At 41.8% G+C, this 23,280-nt stretch overlaps 1 protein-coding gene across 6 annotated transcripts in view; it reads right to left on the reverse strand.

Annotated features, from left to right (window-relative positions):
• Positions 1-23,280, reverse strand: part of ROBO1 (roundabout guidance receptor 1) — a 1,143,090-nt gene that overhangs the window by 421,523 nt on the left and 698,287 nt on the right. Inside the window, exon 1 of one of the 6 annotated variants that reach the window (XM_066240774.1) lies at positions 9,861-10,930. The exons of the other annotated variants lie outside the window; for them this stretch is intronic. Coding sequence (XP_066096871.1) covers positions 9,861-9,915 — 55 coding nt within the window. The 5' untranslated portion in view covers positions 9,916-10,930. Of the gene's footprint in view, positions 1-9,860; positions 10,931-23,280 lie in introns of those variants that run through there. 6 annotated transcript variants of the gene reach the window in all.

Below are 23,280 nucleotides of genomic sequence, written 5' to 3' on the forward strand. Positions count from 1 at the left end.
ATGAAGTATGTTTTGAGGCAAAGAATAAAAGCCTTAAGGCTAAGACTCCAGGTCTCTTATGAAGGAGGGCTTTAGGTATGATACCACTTTGATTAGTGGTACAGCGTAAGGAGCGGGGAAAAGCTTCCGTCTTCCACTGAACCTTGTGTAAGGTGGTCACAAGCCTAAGCAAGTGCAGAGGAGTGCACATACGTACCTTTCATCTATCTAACACATTTGGAAATAACTTTGGGAAGCCACTGAGTTCAGCTGGGAAACCCATACCTAAGGAATTATAAAGCAGTCTTATTCAGACATATATAATATATTGAAAGGAGTAAGAAAAGAATAACACATTAAAAACCAACTCCGTCACTTCCGAAAGGGTATTGATGACGGTACTGTTCTGGGTCGTTATTATAGACTCTGGCTGGTTTCATTCAGAAGGATCATGTTAACCGCTCCTACGTTCTGTACTTTTTATAACACTTGTCATCTGAGAAGAAAACACCTTTAAAGGAATAGTAATCACAGATTCTAGCCAGGCTGCTTGCTGCTTGGTATGTTTTTATTATCTCTAGAACCTTATCACTAAGCAAACCATCTATTCTCAAACTCTAAAACCAAAAATGCAACACTGTTTTCCGAGGAAAAGTTAGATCCCAGGGACAGTATGTTCCATCTAAAGACATTTGCATGCACTTACACAGTTGAGCTATCAGAAAACTTACCCGGTTTTTACTATCTCAAATTTACTCCACAACCTGAACCGCACTGAAGTCCCCTAAACCGTGTCATGAGGCTGGACCATGTCTGTGTCCTAGGGTGTATAATACCAGGGTGCACTCTTTTCGTGTGGGTTATCATGGGACACGCAGAAGAGAAGAAGAGATAGTCAGATGCACAGAAAAACCGGACGGCTAAAAAGGAACCACAACGGCTTGGCAGCACAAGCTAATTCCCACACAGAAAAGCATCTCAGCCTTGCTATCCTCACACGTTATACTGTTCCACCTACAGCCATTCTCCTTTAAAGGGACAGCGTAGCGTGTCCCTATAATGGTGAAGAGCGAGAACTCCTGGATCCAATGGGCTGTTTTCAAATCCTCGGTCCATCCAACTAGCTGACTGACTCCTACGCAAGGAATTGAACTTTCCTGAAACTAACTTTTCATGATGTTAAACAAAGACAATAGCAGTGCATTCATTCCTAATATGGGTTTTAGGTAAGGCCTGCTACCACTATGCCAGGTTGACAGTAAACATGTTATAAATTTTAGGCTTTGTAATTACTATTGTTAGCGATATTATTATTATTAATCCATGGTCCTTCAGGTTCAGTGGCATTGGGCCTATAACTGTATGAACTCATCATATAATTAAATGCATTTGCTTTTTCCTCATTCATTATGTACTCAGTATTATGTATATAATTTATATTCATATTATATATATATTTAACATACATATTTATAGCGTACGGTTAATACAGTGTCAAATATGTCAAATTTAAAAAAGGGAAAAGGTGACTCTAAATATGAGGTTCCAGGAAATGATGAGCTCCCAGGATTGGATGACACTTAATAGAGAAAAAGAGCAAATAGGGCAATAAATTTTGTGTCCTGTCAGGCCACACTGACAAGTCTTGTCGGGCCTGCCCTTATGACGCTTCTAGTCTATCCTGATTCATCGAGATTAACAGCCACTGTCTTTTTTTTGCCTTTTTTTTTTTTTTTTTTTACAGAGACAGAGAGAGTCACAGACAGACAGGAATGGAGAGAAATGAGAAGCATCAATCATTAGTTTTTCATTGCGACACCTTAATTGTTCATTGATTGCTTTCTTATATGTGCCTTGACCAGAGGGCTACAGCAGACCTAGTAACCCCTTGCTCAAGCCAGCGACCTTGGGTCCAAGCTGGTGAGCTTTGCTCAAACCAGATGAGCCCACAGCTCAGGCTGGCGACCTCAGGGTCTCTGGGTGCTCCACGTCCCAGTCCGACGCTCTACCCACTACGCCACCTCCTGGTCAGGCAACAGCCACTGTCTTGTACGGAAATGTCCAACCACTCTGCACAGTGTCCGAATAAAGGCTCCGCCTCTCACTTTCCTTCCGCACGTTTAGGTTTTGCACTGTGTGACGGTGTTCATTAATTCAAGCAAGTTCTAGTTCCCAGCTTGACAGCAGCTCCCGGAGACTTTCGCCTTCCCTTCAAAAAATGCCAGCGAGAAACCGGCACGTTGACCTTCCTCAGCCTGCGCAAGCCGGTTTGCTTCACAGGGACAACGTGCTAATTGACTAGTCTGCAAACACTGCAATTACTTTTCCAACCAGGCGACTCCAGTTGTTTAAAGCTACCCAGAGGTGTAAGGTTCACACGTACAAATGCGCTCTAACTCACTCTGTTACATGTATATGAGCAAGCACCATTTTAGTGAAGTTTCAGAGTAATAAAGTTGGCCTTGTAAATCCAGGCCGAGTAAACAAAATCAGCTTTAGGTCTATGAAACAAAACAGTGTACACTAATATAGAGATCGTGTGTGTGTGTGTGTGTGTGTGTATACACACACACATATATGAAAGGAAGTGCAGGCAGACACTTTTAGCAGAACTAGAAGTTTTCTCATTAGATGGGATGAGGTGCAATGACAAATAACCTTAAGCCAGACATGTTGTGGCCTGCTTCCTTATTCTCTGGCCCAAATCTCCTTTCAAAGTCTACCTGCCATTGCGAATGACATTAAAGGGCCTCAGTCATGTTAATAGAGAGAAACTGAAATCGGGCCTCTATGTCTTCTGCTAACATCCAGGTGAGTTTACCAAGTTTAAGTACTTTTCCATAAAGGTGCATCAATTGTGACCACATATATTATGCTAAGAAAGATTTTACGGTCATATAAACATTTGTTAGGCTCACTGAAATTTTAAGTTAACTCAAGAGAAAACATATACCTGTAATGATTTTTAAAGTACTAAATCGTCAACTATAACAATTTTTATTTTAGAGAGAGATGAAGGGAGAGAGAATCTTGATTTCTTGTCCCACTTGCCCTCATCAAGGATTGAACCCATAACCCTGGCATACCGGGACAACACTCATCTAACCCCATAAGCTACCCAGCCAATCTTACTCAGCAAGGACCAAACATTTTCTGATAGGATTTTTGTTTTTAAGACAAAGACAGAATCTTTTTTTTTTAATTGGTTTTTAGAGAGAGAGGAAGGGGTAGAGAAAAACATTGACTTGTTGTTCCACTTATTTATGAATTCACTGGTTGATTCTTGTGTGTACCCTGACCGGGAATCAAACCTGCAGCCTTGGCATATTGGGACAATGCTCTCTCACTGGGCCGGGGACTTGATTTTATTATTCTTAACATACTGCTTACTCTCCCTCATATTCAAAGAAGACTCCACAGAGTAGCTGAGCATACCAACTGGGTCCCTGTTCACAAACGGAAGTTCTTGCAAATGATTTTAGAGGAAAGTTCCAAGGACGCCATGTTCCTTCCACCGCTGACTGTGGACAAGCTGTTCCTGGCCCTCAGGTCATGTACAGATGAGCTGAACACAGGTAGGTAAAGGTGGCCCATACTTTCTGAAATCCAATCAAGAGCATTTGACAAAGTGTAACCATGCGCTGCTAATGCTGGAAGGGCTTTGAAATAGGTTTTCTACTAAAGACTAACATGCTGTAAAATACAGAGCATCAAAATAGACTGTATTATTAGGAAAGGAAGCCTACGATTCCCTATATGCTGCATACAAATCAATTACTTGACACAAAAAGAATGTATTCCCACTTCACGCAGAACCACACTGCTCTGTTGACTTAGGCTTGCATCCACGGATGGTGCTTGAAACGCTTCATTTAAGCATCAAACTGGGTGACAAGCATTAAGCCTATGAGCATCAAACCTGTGATCCAAGCACATATTCTACAATTGCTTACCATTTATACACTCTCCTTTAGAGAATAAAATAAACTAATTAAGTAAAATAAACAGCTATCCTTTGCTGGTTCTAAGCCACGGACTGCTGTGAACACCAGAGAGGCATTTCTCTCCTTCGGTGTAGTTAGAAAGATATGCACAGTCATGCAGTTCAAAATATTGTTTTATGTGTGGAACAACATTGTCATAAGATGTTTGGAAGCCAAACAAAACCCCAGAAGTAAGAGGATTTGCAGCAGCCTGCTTTGGCTGAAGGAACACAGGATAGCTCTCCCATGAAGACAGCAACAGGGCACCTTCCAGTGTGAGAAATAGCCTTTGGATGATTAAAAAGAGACAAAGAGAGGAAAAGGTAAAGAGGAGATCAAAGCTCTCTGCCTATACATTACAGATCATCTTTTCTCTTCTTCTTTCCTCTTCTTCAACAACAAGACAGAAGGGACAGGCTGAAGATGGTGGGAGAAGGGGAATAGGAAACCATGCTAACCCAGAATTGTAAAGAGAGGAGCTGGCCTTTTGATCTCCACAGGATGGCAACTTTATTGGCTATGCCTAAGCAGTTTCCAACCAGCTGATCAACCAGGTATTAACTCTCAACCCTCCATGATCAGTAACCATGAAGTGAGTCATCTGTGAACAGCAGTCAAGCAGAAGGCTCATCTCCTACTAAATGACCGCCAGCCCATGTCCAGCCCAGAGGGGGAAGAACAGCCCCAGGGGAAACGATCCTCTCTCCCTGATGAGTACCAGTCATTTGTCTTGGGACTCAGAGCACAATCTTTCCTCAAGTGGGCATGAATGAGAATGGCATCCATTGTCCAAAATCCAACGTGGAATCTCTGTGAATATGCATCCCTGTTTTGGCTTCTGGTCAGTCTCTGCTTTTAAAAGCATGCCAGAAAGTGCAGATGTGATCACGGCTAGATAGGAGTAGGCTGGATGTAATGAATTAACTGTCTTGCCTGGTGATCTAAAAATATACAGACCAATTACTAACAGCAGGAATAGAACTGCCTCCCTTTCAAATTCTTAAGTGTTCAAACCACAGTATTATTTAGGTGGATTTTTTGGACAAGTTTTAAAATAAGTAATGATTGAACCCTAAGCTTTCTTCTTTAAATTCTTCATTTCTCTGTTTCAACTGAAAATGTGCAGAGTGGTTAAGACTTTTAGAATCAGCTTGGTTCATATCCATGTTCATCCACATCACCTTTCTTGTGATGATGCTGTTTCCACAACCATACAATAAGGATAAGGTAATATCTTACTAAAACAGCATTATGTCACAGGATTCTTATAAACATTCAATAAGATAATGGTTAGTGTTCAATATATCATAGTCATGTCCTCATAGAAATAGATGTCATCATAAAGTTTCTTATAGTATCCAAGAACACAAAATTGATCTCATTTATTATTTCCTTCTTTTAACTTTTTTAGTCTGCTCTAAGCAAATGAGTTATGATATAGAAGATAACTACATACTTAATTTTTACTCCTCTATAAATGGAGGTAGTCCACATTCTCAAGTCTTATAAAATGTAGCTTCAAAAACCTATTTTATGGATTCATTAAAGATTTGAACATTTTGGCTTTGGCCAGTTGGCTCAATGGTAGAGCGTTGGCCCAGCGTGTGGAAGTCCCAGTCTTGATTCCCAGTCAAAGCAAACAGGAGAAGCATCCATCGGCTTCTCCACCCCTCCCCTGCTTGCTTCTCTCTCTCTTTCTCACTCTCACTTTCACTCTTTCTCTCTCCTCTTCCACTACTTCAGCCATGGCTGATTGGAGTGAGTTGGCCCCAGGCACTGAGGAGGGCTCCATGGCCTCTGCCTCAGGTGCTAAAAGCTGGCTTCTCCTGTGCAACAGAGCAAGGGCCCCAGATGGGCACAGCATCACCCCTTAATGGTCTTAACGGGTAGTCCTGGTCAGGGCGCATGCGGGAGTCTATCTCTTCCTCCGCTCCACTCACTAAAATCTAAATAGATAGATAGATAGATAGATAGATAAATAAATAGATAGATAAAAGATTTAAATGTTTCAAAATACTTTGTTTTAAAAAATGCAAAATGTCTATATAATTTACATAGTTGTTGAATACAGAGTAAATATACTGATCACATATTTAGAACTCCATTTTCCAGAGAGGCTTTGCAAGCTATGTGTGGTCAGAGGGTACGCCCAGGTCTGGGCTGCTCTACTTCCTCTCTGTCTCTTCCTACATTTCAAAATGAGCTCAATTCTGGCTCTATTTCTGCTACGCTTGTCTAGACTGCTGCTCTGGTTTCACTTCCTCCCCCTCTCTTATTACCAAATTTCTTACTTTAGGCTATAGATGACCTTAGGCCTAATTTTCAATTGAGTAACAATTTTGATTTCCTTATATTTTCCTATAAGAAATCAAGCTTCAAAGGCAGTTATAGTTTTAAGAAGCAAACATTTTTAAAAGGGCTAGAAATTAGCATAAGCATCACTTTAGCGTCTTTCGTGAACACGGAATCTGACACCTCATGAAGACTCAACTGTTTATGTTCTCCAGTGATAAGTTGTTTTTCCGTTTCCTCCTAATCTTACTCCTGCCGCTCAGTATTTTGAACTCTAGATATTTACTCAACATAAACTATATAAAGAGAAAAACAACTGCCATGGTTGAGTTTTGCACCATTTAAACTCACACAAGAATATTTCATTTGTCATAATAGAGACAAAGGAAAAAAAATTCAGGTTAGACTGTCTATTCTAAAATACTGGAATCATAAATTCCTTATGCAGTAGAGGGTCCATTATCAAGAAATAAGTATATTTTCAACAAAGCCACAGTAGTCAGGTAAGTATATTTAAAAGCCAGAAAGTGTGGAATTACCAAAGAATCTTGAGAGAGAGAGAGAGAGAGAGAGAGAGAGAGAGAGAGGAAGAGAGGAGGAAGAGAGGAAGGGGAAAGTAAGAGAGACCACAGACCCAGACAAGTGGCTCCCATAGTGAAACTTTCCTAAAAAAAAAAAGTCCCTCTTCAAAACACAAAGAAGCCCTCCCCTCCAAAAGAAAAAAACAGAGAAAAAGAAAGAGGGAAAAAAGGTAGCACAAATGGACTTCCACTTTATTAGACATTCAGATCTTACCCTAAATTTGAACTGAAATGGAATCCGTTTTCCACGTAAAAGCAGTCCACACAACCAGAGGAGGGGAGAGGAGGTCTACGAAGGAGTCACTTCCAGAGAGGTCACACGAATTATTATTTTCAGTGCTGCCCATTCCACTCCCTTCCCCAAAAGTCTAGAAATGTATTTCTAAAGAAATATCTATTTTTCTTCAAAAATTGTAGTTCCCTAGCACACCAAGTTATGTAGTATATAGCATTAGGTTCATAAATAAAAGGCCACCCAAAGCAAACACATATGCTTAAGCACAGCATTTGATGTTAAGTATGACATCAACACATCAAAATGAAGTTTATAATCTGTTTGAAGAAAACTGTAAGACTGTGAAATTGGCAGCCATGTTGAAAAGAAAAAGAAAGAAAGAAAAAAGAACTGACAACCAATAGATGCTTTCGCAGGTTAAATCTTGTTGAAGGTACCTTACCCCCAGCGTACTTTGATTTATTTAAGCTCACCACATTTCTCTTAAATACACTCCATTAAGAAGTGATAGACTGTGATCTTATGCTGGAGGCAATAGATGAAACACAATCTTTCAAGAACTTCATTCATTCCCTGACCAGGTGTCTTGAGCACGCCCAACTCTACATCTCTGAGTCCTGTGAAGTTTTATTCAAACCAAGAGTGTGGCTTTAGAATAGCACACTGCCATGAAATCACCCCAGCAGCCCAATAATTTGACTGGTCCCTCAAGTTCAGATTCACAGCGTGGGTGAAAGTCATTAGAGGAATTAATGAGAGCTTCGGCTCAAACAGGAGAGCGCTTCCCAAAGACACTTCGGACCCGCCACCTGGCCAAACAGGAAGATAAGCACACTTATAAGAAAAATCCGGGTTTATTAAAAAATCATCAGTGGCTTAAATGGAGAATTAAATGAGATACACAAAGCCAGAAATCAGTTTAGGTCTAAGATTATAAATGCCTCATCTATTTATCTCAGCTACTAACTGCTACTCAAATTATTAAACCTGAAAGGATGGGACACACACACCCCCCTCAGGTATTTCTTCAGATGGAGACAGAAGGGGCATCCTGGGACCAGCTTTTTTTCAGAGGTACCATCCCTGTTAGCGTGACCCTATCTTTAATCTACAGCCATGATAAAATGTCCCAACATATACAAACTCCACTCAAACAGTGACTAATGACCATTAATCCCCCTATCTTCGGTAATCTGCCCCTCCAGTCATTTATCACACTGACACTTCACTTTACACACGTGAATAAACTTTAACCGAGAAGGTGAATCAACAAAAATCTCAAAGGTATCTGGAGCCGTAAATTAAACTAGGGGAAGACAGAGCAAAGAGAGACAAATAGACAGATCAGACCTTCATGTTGCTGATTTGCATCCACCCTCAGGAGTGGAGGTGGGGAACTATTCAATCATTCAGATCTCCAAGCTCAGAGAAAAGCTCCGTCACAGAAAGGAGAAGCTACAATTAAGAAGAGGTGGCCCCAAGATTTAGTTTAACCTATCGATCCAGCCACTCCGACCCAGATCAGATATCCAAGGCTGGAACTTCAGTTTGCTGTTTGCCTCAAAGGAGTTAACAACTCAACAGATTTCTTATTTAGTTTAGTTGCAAATGTTCCCTTTAGCCCGGGAAGCATATTTCCTGGGCTTGAAATTATTTGAGGGGGTTATTTGCTATTGATTAGCTGAGGTGCATTTTCCTTTTTCATATTTTATTAACTTAAGTGAAAGCCTTGGTCAAAATATAAAGCATAGCCATGGACCACAAAAAAAAGCTAAAACCAACCTTTCAAACCTGTTTCATAATCATGCAAAATGAGTGACTTGAACCTATAGGCCTGATGCAACTTGAAGCTCAGTATTCGACTATAAAAAAATTCCCTGAGGTGTAGTGTGTGTGTGTGTGTGTGTGTGTGTGTGTGTGTGTTAAGGCCTGAAATCTGATCCTTGATTGAAACCAGAATCTACCAAAAGGGAAGAAAGAAAAGTTGAGTCGTGGCTCTGTTCACTCATAGTAAAAGTTTTCTGGGGAGTGTAAAACTACTATTTGTAAGTGTAGATACAGTGTACATTCCTTTGTCAAAAGGGTCCCATTGCAGCATCCTTCCAACGCTTCATGTGGAGCGTTTCAGTACTATTTAATTATCCCCCAAATTCTAAATTCAACCTTCTGTTTTCCCTTGCCACTTGCAAGCAACTGTTTTCCTTCTAAACCCAGCCAGGCAGAATGGCTAGTTTATTTCCTACTGCAAGAAGGAGTTATTTCCTGAAGTTTCTACAGAATCGAATTTAATTACAGACTTCGGTTACATAAAACAACTACTAATAACCCGTTGTGCTCGGAAGAGGAGGGGCGAATTGGAGGACCAGGTTCAGGAATCCAGGCAGGTCTCCGGGCCACAAGATCGCTGGCGCACACCTCCCTCCCCAAAGGAAGCACCGAGGGATGAAACTCACTTGGGCTCAACCTGGGGGCCCTCGCTCACCGCCAACCGCTGCCTCCTCCTTTCCTTGAGCTCAGACCTGCGTTTGCCAAGAGTGATCTGGGCGTGCCCTGAACTTGGCTAAAGGCCGAGGTCTGCGATGAGGCTTGGGGGGGTCTCAGGGGATGGGGGGGAAAGGGTCGACCCGAAGTACGAACTAGAAACTGCTTTGCTGGAACTCCTTACAGGGACCGAGCCCCTCCGGCCTTGGAATGGAGAGGTGACCGAAATGCACTTTGGGGTTTGATTTGAGAAGTGGAGAAAGGGCGTGCAAGAGGGATGCAGGGTGAAGAAAGACGACGCGAGGTTACCTGAACAGAGACATATTAATCCAAAGAGGTAAAAACGAGCAGGCTCCGCGATCATTGTCCTCGGGTGGGTCCTGCATACAGTCTCATGCCAAGAGGAGGGTGCAGAAATGGGGTCCCCAAATGTATGAATCCACACCACACACACTACACACAAAGGCTTAATATAAGCAACGTGGGTCAATCCGCCAGGAGTTTTCCGAGTAATTACTTGTGGACCTTTCCGGACGCTTGTCAATATCTCAGAGCACTTTGCAGAGTACGACTTCCAAGGTTTGCCTTCTCCAGCTCCAGGGTTTCCGAGGAAGCTCGGTCACTTCCAAGGACCGTCCAAAGCGAACAACAAAGAGCCGAAGCAGAAGAGCAGTTGTGCGGTTTCCTGCCTCCGCCGCCTCGCCGAGCCTCCCGGCGTGCGCGCCCACACTGTGCGCCTAGCGCCGCGGCGAGGGCAGGCGCGGCGGCAGCAAAGTTGGGGTGTGAGACAGAGTCGGAGAAGGCCAAAAAAGTGCTCCTCCGTCTACGGGCGAGCCCAGTCAAGAGCTGGCCGCTCGTGGCGAAGGCAGCAAGGCAGAGACGGCAGCTCCGAAGGACTGGCACGGGGCGCCGGGGGTGTGCCTGGGTGACTCCGCGCGCTGGGAGCGAACGAGGGGGTGGTGCGGCGACAGCGGCTGCCTGGGCGGGCCCTTGTTCCCATCACTTGGGTGATAGGGAGGGCACCAGGGACAGCAGCAGGTCCGCGGACAAACGCATGCCTCCGCCGCGCCTCCAGCCCCGCGCGGCGATCAGCATCGCCCCCGGCCCCTAGCCCGCAGGGGAGCGCGCGCAAGGCACCCCAACTCTGCGCGGCCGGGACGCTGCAGTGCAAACTTTCTCAGGGTGGCTGCCCGCAGCCTGGCTCGTGGCAGTCGCAAAGAGACAGCTCCCGAACCTCCCTGAGTGGCGTGGAGGGGCGAGGAGGATGCTGCGGAGGGTGGGAGCGGCGGCCGCGCGGCACACCCGAGCTCCGCCGGGATCAGACCCGTCTGAAGTTTCTGTTCTCACGCAGCCTCTTCTCAGGCTCAATTGCTTGTGGGTTTCCCCCACCGTCCCCGCGGCTCCCAGTTTCCTCCCTCTCCTCCCGGACTGGAGAATATTTAAAGGGGCCGCGCGGTACTTTCCATGCTTCACTCGACCCGGTCTGCCAAGTTCTGATCGTTAATATTTCCATCCACAAGCCAGAGGTGCCCGACTGCGCCCTTAAGGTGAGAAGCAAACTGCTCAGGACCAGAAACCCAAGCAGATGGGAACTTGCCTTGTTTCTCTCCTTACCCTAGCTCCCCCGCACCTTTCTCCGAATGGAACCTCCCAGCCAAAGACTTCAAAAATCCTCCTGGTCCAGGTTAACCTCTTCCTTACCGCTTCCAGGAGTTGGAATAAACTCTCAAAAACTCTACCCCTCATCATTCCCCATTCCTCCTCCCTTTTTTTTTCTCAATCAAATTTGGGCTGACGAGCCATCAGGAGAGGAAGTGGAGAGATGGTTATGTAGAACAGCGATTTTCAATCTGGGTGCCCCAAGAGGCACACTGGTGTGCCCCAATGAAATTTTGAAACAGGGCGATACCTGACATTTAGTCTGGGGATCTGACCTTTTCTCCCCTTAGACTGTCAAGTTAAATAATGACCACAGTCGACACAATAGCTGTCAGTTGTGATTAAATCAAAATTTTACCTATATTTTATCAGATAGGCAAAAATAAAAAGTTATTTTTTGGTGTGCCGCAGAATTTTGGTCATTAGTTTGTGTACCATGAGATGAAAAAGGTTAAAGAACTCTGACCAATAATATATCTTGGCCCTGCCAGTTGGCTCAGTGGTAGAACATCGGCCTGGCGTGCAGGAGTCCCAGGTTTGATTCCTGGCCAGGGCACACAGGAGAAGCACCCATCTGCTTCTCCACCCCTCCCCCTCTCCTTCCTATCTGTCTCTTTCTTCCCCTCCCGCAGCCAAGGCTCCATTGGAGCAAAGTTGGCCTGGGCGCTGGGGATGGCTCTATGGCCTCTGCCTCAGGGGCTAGAATGGCTCAGGTTGCAACAGAGGAACGCCCCGGGTGGGCGGAGCATCGCCCCCTGGTGGGCATGCTGGGCGGATCTCTGTAGGGCGCATGTGGGAGTCTGTCTGACTGCCTCCCCATTTCCAGCTTTGGAAAAATACAAAAAAATGAAAATAAAAAAATAATATATCTGGGCCTTGTTCAGGTAACTCAGTTAGTTAGACCATCACAGATAAGCCAAGGTGGTGGGTTCAATCCCTGGTCAGGAGTGTTTCTCTCTCTCTCTCTCTCCCTCCTTCCCTCCCTCCCCTCTCCTTTCCTCCCTCTCTCTCTCTAAATAAAATATAATAATAATACAAATTTTAAAAGGACATATCTGGATAATAAGTGGTTATTCGATTACAATAATCACTTTCTTTTAAATTGTAGTTGTTGAGTTTCAGATCGAAGGCTATCCGATTCTAAGGCACAGGATGGACTAGGGGTCTTTTCTGTATGTCTCACTGGACAGCTTCTCCTTCAGCATCAGTAACTCTAGGCGTCAGAATGTTAACAATGGGGTATCGATGAAGGAAGAGGGACAAGTGCAAAAAGCCTGACTGCCCCAGAGTTCATATAAGAGAGGCCATTGGGCGTTTCAAACCCAGAGGGCGTGGGCTCTGGCATCCCATCAACCCACCCTGAAATCCCAACCTGCCGGTGACTAGCCCTGTTAACATGCCCAATCTCAATTTTCTTTCCTGAGAAATAGAAACTCTTGAAATATTAACCAGTATGAACAAATCATACCAAATCCAAAACGAACCTAGCACATCTGATATCAGGGCTGTCTGGCATTCTTTCAGTTTTCTTTCTTGCTTATTAAACAAGACACTGTTCGTAAAACACCTGAGATACAGTGAGTGTACAATCCATGGCAGATACAATCCATGGCAGATATAATCCATGGTGTTTAGAACTATTCTTTTTATTAAATTATTATCTACAAGCTTATGTACAATAGCTTCAAAATAATTATTTGGTATGTATCAGGCTCTACCAGCACCTGCTTACAGTGGGTCTGTCTGGACAGGACAAAATCATGATAGATGAAGAGGCGGGGATGGATTTGCTCTTTTCTCTATAAGATTGTGCTTTTCTCTCTCTCTCTCTCTCTCTCTCTCTCTCTCTCTCTAAGTGAACCCATGCATGACCTAACAGAACATAATTTTAAAAAGCAAACTGTACACTCATTTTGGTTGGTGCTGGTACACCCAATGACTTAGGAACAGCATTGTGTAGAAAAAAAATATCCGGTGAACAGGACCTATCTCTGAAAGTGAAGGAGAGTTTAATCCTGAGAAAGCTGACTGAAAATTCAGTCAACACGCTGGAGATAAGATATCAAAGACTGCAACCCAAATCTCTCCAGCAATAAAAAACAAGAATGTGCAGTAAATGCTGAAAAACATACATTGATTTGGCCTTTATGAAAGGGTATTTAGTGAGAAACATAAACTAGCATATCTTCCTTTCTTAGGATAAAATGTGCTTTTAAGATAAACTTACCTCTTTATAGAAAAAGAATCTAAAGCATGGAACTTAAGAGAGAGAGAGAGAGAGAACCCTTCGAATACTCGTACCATTTGAGTGCGTTTTAAATAAAGATTTTGAACTTTCACTTAGTTAAGGACGCATAGTTTTAGATATAGAGTATCTGGAAGCTATATCTCGGAAGAGGCTCTATCACTTGGTCTCCAGAAGTTTGTATTCAGAAGGTATCAAGGGATCTATATGAAGTGAAACTCAATGTACCTGAGAACTTTCAGAACTTCTTATTATTACTCACTCCCTCTGACCCATGCAAACAACCACTTCCTAGGCCTCATCTAACCTGCAAGAAACAGAAAAGGGCTCTGCTGGGGCAAGATGCAAACAGAAAGCCCTCACCACGCCCTCGGCGCTCACGCTATGAGGGGCTACACGAGCTTCAAAGTGGAATCTGTCAGAAAAAGTAAAAACAAAGTGTGGTTGGGGTTATATGACAGACAGCTCAGTACAGTCCTGGAGATGGATAAATCCGAGCACATTTCCTAGTTTTTCTACTGACATTAAACTACCTGGGAGAACGCATGACATACTCAGTGCGTCTGTATACGTGGAAGAGTGGGTGTGTACGCAGGGCTAAGGCTCCTATGCAGGCCAGGCCTTCAGGCGTGAGCAATAGAACTGTGACTCATTCCAGACCGGCTGGTTGGGAGACAAAGAGACAGCGGATGGGTGAAGAGACAGCGTCTTCATGTGCGCTCAGAAACCCTGTGCCGATCACGGTGGTCCGGACAAGCCATCATGGATTTTAAAGTTCTATTTCGAGGATTCTGATCTCGTTTGAAACTGATGAAATCAGGATGCCTAAGATCCCTCCTGGAGAATTTTGAGGAAACCTGAAAATATCACATTCTAATAGTCCTGTGAATGGAGGTTTCTCTGACAGTCAAAATTCTGGAGCAGGACTGACCTCTCGCGTGGGTCTGAGCTGATCTTATCCTTCGTGGTGGTGTTAGTTATGGGGACTCGGGAAAGAACAACACTCCCGGGGTCTCCGCAGGGATTCCGGGTGTCCCTGACCCAGGTCAGGAGAAGCAGAGTGGAGTTCCTTAGGGAACTACCAACAGAGCATCTCTCTGGTTCCCTCTTAGGAATAAGCCCTGGAAGCAGAGAGAGCCCGGGATGCAACGCTGAGGCCAGAGATCTGGTGAGAAGCGGCACTGGAACAAGTATGCAGAAGGCAGAGGCGAGGCGGCGCTGTCTTCTCCAGCCTCCCACCTTCGGGGTGCAGCAGCTACCTTAGCCACTTTTGCACGAACCTGATGAATAATCTGTGCAATTGTTGCTTTCTAAGTTAATGAACTGAGTTGCCTATTTGAAAATTTTCATATTTGAATATATTTCTAGGTTTGGGTTTATAAGAAAAGTCGCACTTTCAGAAAGTCACCTAAAGTAACCCTAAGAAAGAGAAACAAACTCCCATCTGTTGGAACGTCTATTGTGTTTGCGGAAGCCTTGTGTCTTTTAGTAAATACTGCTCAGTCTATGCCATGCTGGTACTGTAGCAATATCTCTAAACCCCGACTCCTGCTAATCAAGGTGTTTAGTTTTCCTCACTAAACTTCATATGGTAGTTACCTGGGGAAACGATGTAGTTTTGCTCAAATGAGCAATACAGATTTACTGATTCTAGCAATACAGATGAACTGATTCAAGTGACAGCAGCAAGTCCCGTGTAATAAATCACATATGGTAAGGTACAGATTGTCACAAGCAGTAAAAGGTTAAGGAAGAAAGAAACATTTAGGGTTAGAGCAGTAAAACGAAAATGAAAGAGAAAAAAAATGCTAGATAGGATTATAAAATACATGTGACTTTATTCCTCGTATTCATGAAAGAGAGTAAAGTTTAACATGATGTTTTCTTTTAAATGTACATAGGGCCCATTTTAACAGCATTACTTTCCTTTGTGTCTTTCTCTGCCTTTCAGAAGGGGTAGGCCCTGGCTGGTTGGCTCAGCGGTAGAGCGTAAGCCTGGCGTGCGGGGGACCCGGGTTCGATTCCCGGCCAGGGCACATAGGAGAAGCACCCACTTGTTTCTCCACACCCCCCCTCCTTCCTCTCTGTCCCTCTCTTCCCCTCCCGCATCGCCTCTGGTTGGCGTGCCGGGTGGATCCCGGTCGGGCGCATGCGGGAGTCTGTCTGACTGTCTCTCCCCGTTTCCAGCTTCAGAAAAATACAAAAAAGAAAAAAGAAAAAAAAGAAGGGGTAATTATGTGCCCCAAAGGAGGACCATGGAGAGAGGAGATTCCGGGGGTTGTCTTCACTTACTGAAGAGGTGAGGCACTGTTCCCTGAGCCCAGGTTCTTAATACAATAAAGGAGGGGACAGAACCCCATCGGACCCACCTGATCCTGTGCTCCACGCTCAATGGCCATCTCTGGGGCGCACTGAAGGATATAAACCACGACCCACTCAAGTTTGCCGTGGAATTAGGGTGACTATGGCCGCCTGTTAGCAGCTCAGCCTCTTGGGGACATTGTCGATATTCTCCAACTAGCTGCTGTATTGCAAACGCCTTCTGACACAGCCTGGGACCTTAGACATTAGTGACAAGGGTCTCACTAAAATTTACTTCCCCAAAGTTCCCAGAGTTTTTGAAGATAAAGGAAAGGAGACCAGGAAGTAACATGGTTTGAAGGGGGTGTTTTGGACCCTACACAAGCATCTGATCTTGTTTCTCACCACAGACCTAGGAGGCGGCCTTCTCCTCATCTAGAGATGAGGTTGAGAGAGGAAATTGTAACTCAGTGTTCAGATCTCTAGAAGCCATGGATTTTTTTGAAGACTATTTTTTTGTTTTTGTTTTATTTTTTTCACCGTCAGAGAGAGGGATAGATAGGGACAGACAGACAGGAATGGAGAGAGATGAGAAGCATCAATCATTAGTTTTTCTTTGTGACACCTTAGTTGTTCATTGATTGCTTTCTCATATGTGCCTTGACTGTGGGCCTTCAGCAGACCAAGTAACCCCTTGCTTAAGCCAGCGACCTTGGGTCCCAGCTAGTGAGCTTTGCTCAAACCAGATGAGCAGGTGCTCAAACTGGCAACCTCGGGGTCTCGAACATGGGTCCTCCGCATCCCAGTGGGACGCTCTATCCACTGCGCCACCGCCTGGTCAGGCTAGAAGCCATGGATCTTATATATCAATCCAGCTTGTCTGGAACCAAAGCACATGAGGGTAAAAATGGTCCATGACAAAACAGTCTTGGGAGACATCAGAGTCAACATTTTTAAGGAATTCCGAATCACCTTATAATGCAAATAAGCATTGTGAGTCCCTAGGGGAATCTTTTTTTTTTTTTTTTAAGTTTTTACTTTTATTTATTGATTTTCAGAGAGGGGAGAGAGAGAAGGGAAGAGGAGTGGGAAGCAGCAGCTGTAGAAGTTGCCCCGCGCGTCTGCCTTGACTGGGTGAGCCCAGGGTTTCCAGCCGGCGACCTCAGCACTCCAGGCCGATGCCCCATCCCACTGCGCCACCACAAGTCCGGCCAGGGGAATATTCTATGGAGAAGCCCTGTTTCTTTAGTAAGCATTGCTCATTTTAAACATCGCCACTGCTATAGTAGTAATATCTCTAATCATTCACACCTGAAGATTAAGAATGTCAGCTTTCCCTGATTAAACTGTACATATAGTCCTTACTTGGGAGAACACTTACTTGGGTCTTGAAATAATCAATACAGTATTCCTTACTCAGAAAGACCATAATTTGAATTAACTACACCTCCAAGCTTTTCTTCCTGGAATAGCCAGAGGGATCCTGCTGACTCCCGAGCAGACAGACCCCGCCTCGCCTCTGCTCCCAGCCCTCCCCTCTGGTAGTTTGCCATCTTACTTCGAGCCAGAACTGCTCTGTCCAGAAGCCTGCAGGGCCTCACCGGAGCCAGTCTCCCTTCCTTTCCAGCAGGGTCTCCTCTTCCATTACCAGCCCTCGCTCACTCACTTCGCCACCACCATCTCGGCGTTATTCCTAGATTCAGATGGGGCAGCTCTCCGCCTCAGAGATTTTGCACTTTTCTCTGGCTGGGACACTTACCCTCACACATCTGTAAACCGGACTCTCTTTCCTCTCTCGGGTGTTAATAACAACAAACCTCCCCGAGTTTGTTCTGACCACCCACTTAAAAACTGCATCCTGACACTAGACTTCCCATATCCCTTTCATGCTTTGTTTTTCTGTTTCGTTTTGGTTTTTCTTTTTCTCCAAAGCACTTATTCCCAGCTAAGATATTAAATCACTCCTTATTTATTTTTACTGGCTACACCCTCCCCCCACTTCTTTAGAAAGTTACATAAGTCAGGGCTTCTTGACAATTTTTATTCATTCTTGTATTCACTGCATCCAAAACAGTGTCTAGTACCAAGCAAGCATTCAAATATTTATTGAATGAATGAGTGAATAAATAAATAAATGAGTCCTATCATTGTTAATATGTCCTTTCGGAAAATGCGTCTTTAAAGAACCTATTTCTCTAGTACTAAAGTATGTTTTCTGCGATATATAGTTCATTTATTTTATCCACTTCAACTAATAGAGAACTGATAATCAATGTCACATATGGACTTCAATAACTTGTAAGCCAAGTTTCTGACTAAATGAGCACATGCTTATTTGGGGCAGGTTATTTGGAAGCAAAGAAGTTCGAACCTAAGTTGGAAGTATATGCAGTTCAAACGAGAACTGATCTTCAGGATTCACTTTTCATAACTGAGAAGCCTGAAGTCTAGAGACACTGACTCGTCCCAGGCGTCTCCTTTCGATAGTGCTTTACTCAAAACTAGAATCCAGTCCTCTCAATCGCTAGAGATTTCTTTCCACCAGAGCAGGTTAATGAGAAATTCTTGGTCAAGACTCTCTACCTTGAAAAGACTTTCACCTTTAGATAAGATTCAGTCTAACACAAACTATAATATTACTGTAATATGGAGTGAGTTTTTTACATACTTCTCACTTATCTTCAGCAATAGAGGAATCAAGTTTTCCTATCTCCAGTTTTTAATAGAATAAAAATGATAACAGCCAACATGTACACAGCCTTATGTGCCAGAGGTACACTGTTCTAACTATTGTGTCCATTCTAATTCATTTAAATCCTCAGACTCACATTATAAGACCAGTTACTATTATCATTCCATTTTATGCATGAGGAGATGGAGAGCACGGAGCTAATATGAGGCTGAACACGGATTAGAACCTTAGCCACTTACCCATTCTAGATCTTTTTCCCTGCCCCAGATGGTCAGGTACAGACTGAAGTGCTGGATTAAAGTCATGTTATTCCTACAGATTTGGTTCTAGCTAGAGAAAACTATTGATGAGTAAGCTTTGTTTTGTTCAAGATCTACTTTTATTTGGGTATGTATTAAAAAAGCGACCGAAATATAGGCATCTGTATAGTTCTTCTTCCATATGGAATTTAGATATTTATTTATTTATTTATTTCACTTTACATCCAAAATGTTCAAGGAGTTAGTGTTTTTTTGAACTCTGTTGAGAAAGTGTGGAAGAGGATGTTTACAAGTTTGTTCAGACATTCAGAATATGTTGGAGAAGATAAAGAGGTGTAGATGTTTATATCCTACTGTAGAATTTGAGGTCTGTTCATTTCTAGGTATATCTGGAACCAGGCATATACTATTCTAATTGTAAATTAACATTCTCTTAAGTTGAGATCACTGTAACCAGCTGCACAGCTGAATAACCTCCTCCACAGGCTTACAATTCGAACACAAACTATTTTGTAAGTTACATTAGGTTTAATACTGCAGATGTGTTTTACAAACGTGTTTAATGTTCTCGGGTTTTAATTGCTTTTTTAAAATCTCTTCAATAACTATTTAGAGGATGGAAGTCTATATGTTGGCTTTAGGTCTCATTTTGGACACTTATGATGTTTAGCCCCCACCTGCTGCTTTATGTATTCTGAATACAATATTTTACCCGGGTTCTAACAGTATTTTAATCAGTTCAAAAGAAGTATTGCATACATTTGAAAAACATCTTGAAATTCTATTATAACTTCTTATCTAGATGTTATTTTCTGCGTAAATAAAAAGTAGACCTAAATATTTAATGTTTTACTAACCTTGGTAAAAGAGTATACAGCTTTCTCATAAATGATAAGAACCATAACATGAAGAATAAAGAATTTAATAAATTAGAGCATTATCTATCATATGGAAAGTTTTATGTTATTTATTTTACAGCTTATTAATGTATTTTTCTCTTATGGTGTATGGGGAGAATGACTTCAACATTTGAAAAGCTAAATTGAGGCTTTGGGATTTAATAGCTTCCTGGTGTGATTGAGGACACAGACTCTAAATATGGAGGCGCTCATTCTTGTGGATAAATACTGAATCCATATCCTACAATTGTCACCGAGAAACAAACTGCTGTTGAAAATTGACATGAAATGTAAACCTACTGTCTTAACAAGGATAATTATATATTTTCCCAAGAGTTTAATCACCTCCGCTTTAGTATCCTGGCCACATTCCAAAAGAAATCATCCGATTCCATTATTCTAACTAAAAGTCTTTGTTGGTCTGATCTAATCTCGCCTTCTCGGCTTCCCTACCACGACAGACTACTTTCAAGCTGCTTTATTTCACCGAGGTGGTGGTAGCCTTTCGCTGGTACAGTTACCTATCTTGTTGCATTTATATGTCACATGAGTATCTTTGAAACAAAACAGATGTTTGCTGAAGCCCTTAAGACAACCTGACCAACAAAAACATTATAAAAATTTATTCAAAGACTTCCAAATAGTAACTTTCTATTTACAATGTTTCAACTACAAAGTAAAAAATTGTTTTATAAATTCAGCACATCAGTGTTTTATCACCAATATTTTTGGGATACATTCTGAAAGCAAAATGGTTTTTATCCCTATATTCAGAAGCTAATTGGTCCTAATGCATTTTTTTTCACAATGTAGAAGTGATATATTTTTAGAACATTTAGAAAGTGCAAAAGTAAAAATGACAAAAAATTTTTATTTATAACATGGTCACAGCATTTTATTGTGTATCCTTTTTTCTTTTTCTTTTAGCTCTATTTGTATGACTTTTCTTCTTAAATATTGAATTATATTCTAATCTAAAAGCTACTGTGTGACCGACATTTTACTCAACAATATGCTATAAAAACTTTTCCATGTCATAAAGTATTTTTCAACATCAACATTAAAAAAGTAAAATAGAATTTCATCACACGATTGTCCTAAAATACAAGTAATCTCTGATTGTTAGCTATTTAAATTATTGCCAGTTGTCACTAAGGTACACAAAGTCTGATTTTTAAAAAATCATATTGGTTTGTTGTCTTGCCAATTAAATGGTTAGAAAATTCCATTTCAATCTCAGATGCTCTACTGAAGCAATACAATGGTCCACAATTTAGTTTCTTGATTGTTTGCAGTTGCCATGCTGACTATTTGTTTAAATGATCTTAGAACCAACACGTCTAAGAGTTAAAAATCACAGTCAACAATGAAGAACCATCAGACAATTTTTAACACCTGAAATTTTCACTTTTTTCCCAATAGGATTATTACTTGTTTGTTTATGGGGGGGGGGCTTTTTGTTTTCATTACAACTGATTAATACATAAAAATGTTTGGATTTCACAAGTATGCTAGAATTTCACAGGTCTTGTATTTCACACCAGAAAGTAAACTCTTTCCTTTTAGTAAAAGCAGTAAATCAGGACTTAAGGCTTTTCTACACAATTACCTTTGGAAAAAAAAAGAATAAACTTAAGCACAATTCATCATTTTGCTAACTGCTCTCTTCAGCTGGGAGCATGTATTGTTAAACATGTGGTTATCATAATTATTGACGGTGACTATAATGAGAGCGTACATAAATACACTAGTCTAAATAAGAATCAACCTAAACATGTTATGGAATCCTGGTTTAGCCAAATAATATTTTGTTTAACATTATTTAGTTCTGGGTTTTCCTCTAAATGCCACATGTGGCTTATTGTGCAATAGGAATTTGAAAATTTTAATTATCCTCCTTTCCCTGGTGAAATATGAACAATAAAGTTAGAAGAATTTTAAAAAGTTCATCAATTCTTATATTGGATGCGTTAGAGATTAAAGATGTAATGACATTTTTTGAGGGCAATAATTGTATCACTTTTTAAAAACTAGATCTTTATCTGGAGAATCCATCTGTTTTAAATCACTGTGAATGTTTGTTAATTCAGTTCAATTCATAACAGAAATGGACAGAACGCTTGACAAAGGCTAATTAATGAACCAAATTATGCACTTGTGTTAGATTTTTCCGATTTGATTAATGTCTCACAATAATAAAAGAAATATTTTAAAAGGTGATAATGAGTACGGAAATGGTTCTTTAGACAAGTTTGTACATACTAGAACATCATTAAATGCTTTTGCCAGGTGGAAACTGTATTATTAAGGGACAAAGACAGAAACTGGAGTATTTGGCTGTTAGGCCAACTTTCTCCAAGTAACGCCTACTCAACTTTTAGGTCTGAGATGACAGTCTCGCAAAAAAGACTTTCCAGACCCGCCATCCCCCTCCTGTCCCAATAGGTCAGGTGCGTGTGTGACATGTTCTCGGGGAAACACCCACTCTCTCCACAGCACGCTTCACAATGTATCTTTTTAACCCTGCCTCTTCTGCAACTCTTGGAAACTTTTCAGTGGTGCTCATGACTTCTGACTTGCTCACCTATGGCAAGTGTAGCTCCGATCAAGGTAAATTGAGCCTAATTTTGTGCCTATTGTTCTATGGAGTATACTCAATTTTGAGAACGACTTAGCTAGACGAAGAAGAGGAAGAGAAGAAAGTCTGTACGCAGATATCTGCACATTCATGTCTAACTATCCCATTGCAGAAGGAAAAGGGGCAGCGGCCTGAAGGTTTACTCAGTTTTAAGGTCCTCAGTCGGGGTCGTTTTGTCCCCTTCCACTGACCCAGCGTATGTTTGGCAATGTCCAGAGTCCTCTGTGGTTGTCCCAACCTGGGGGAGGAGAGGCGAAGGCGCTGTTTGACATCTCGTGTGTGAAGGCAAGAGATGCTGTTAAACAGCTCACGTTTCACGAGCAGTTTCCTCCCAGGAAAGAAAAAGCTGGTCAATGTAGCAATCCCGTCAAGATTGAAAAACTCGAATCGAACTTTAAAACATTTTGAGGGATTTTTTTTTCTCTTCTTGTGATGATTAAAGAAGATAGCTGGGAGGTGCAGAGCTATTTTCCCTGTCATTATGCTAGTGATATGTAAACCAACATTCTAATACTTAGTAAAGAGTAACAAACAAACTAAAAAAACTCTTCAAACCAATTTAACCTTGAGAGAAATATTACTTTGTATTTAAATTTTATTTTTTATGGAGATATCCCTCACATTTGCATGTTATATAAATAATCCTCACAGTCTTTGAGAAGTGATTTCAATACTCCAACATAAAATTATTTTAAAACAATAATTAATATAGTAGTATAAAATATTTAGCATAAAACATGTAGTTAAAAAAAGGAAGTTTAGTGTAACTACTGGGAAACCATTTATTTAAAAACCATAAATGAGATAGAGGCATTCTTTTAGCACAGAAATATATCACTTTCCACCTTGCCACTGTGATATGGGTAAAAGAATCTTCCAGTATTCCAGTATAATATTTTTTTTTTTTACAAATATTGGGTATTTGTAATTTTTGCTATTTCCTTTAAGACTGGATTACATTTTCATTAGTCTATTTCTTAGTCCAGTTATGTTCCTTGGACTAGTTTTGGATTGTGAATTCACAATAGTTACAGT

The sequence above is a fragment of the Saccopteryx bilineata genome, chromosome 8 (assembly GCF_036850765.1).
Source record: "Saccopteryx bilineata isolate mSacBil1 chromosome 8, mSacBil1_pri_phased_curated, whole genome shotgun sequence".
In the NCBI taxonomy this organism is placed as follows: domain Eukaryota; kingdom Metazoa; phylum Chordata; class Mammalia; order Chiroptera; family Emballonuridae; genus Saccopteryx; species Saccopteryx bilineata.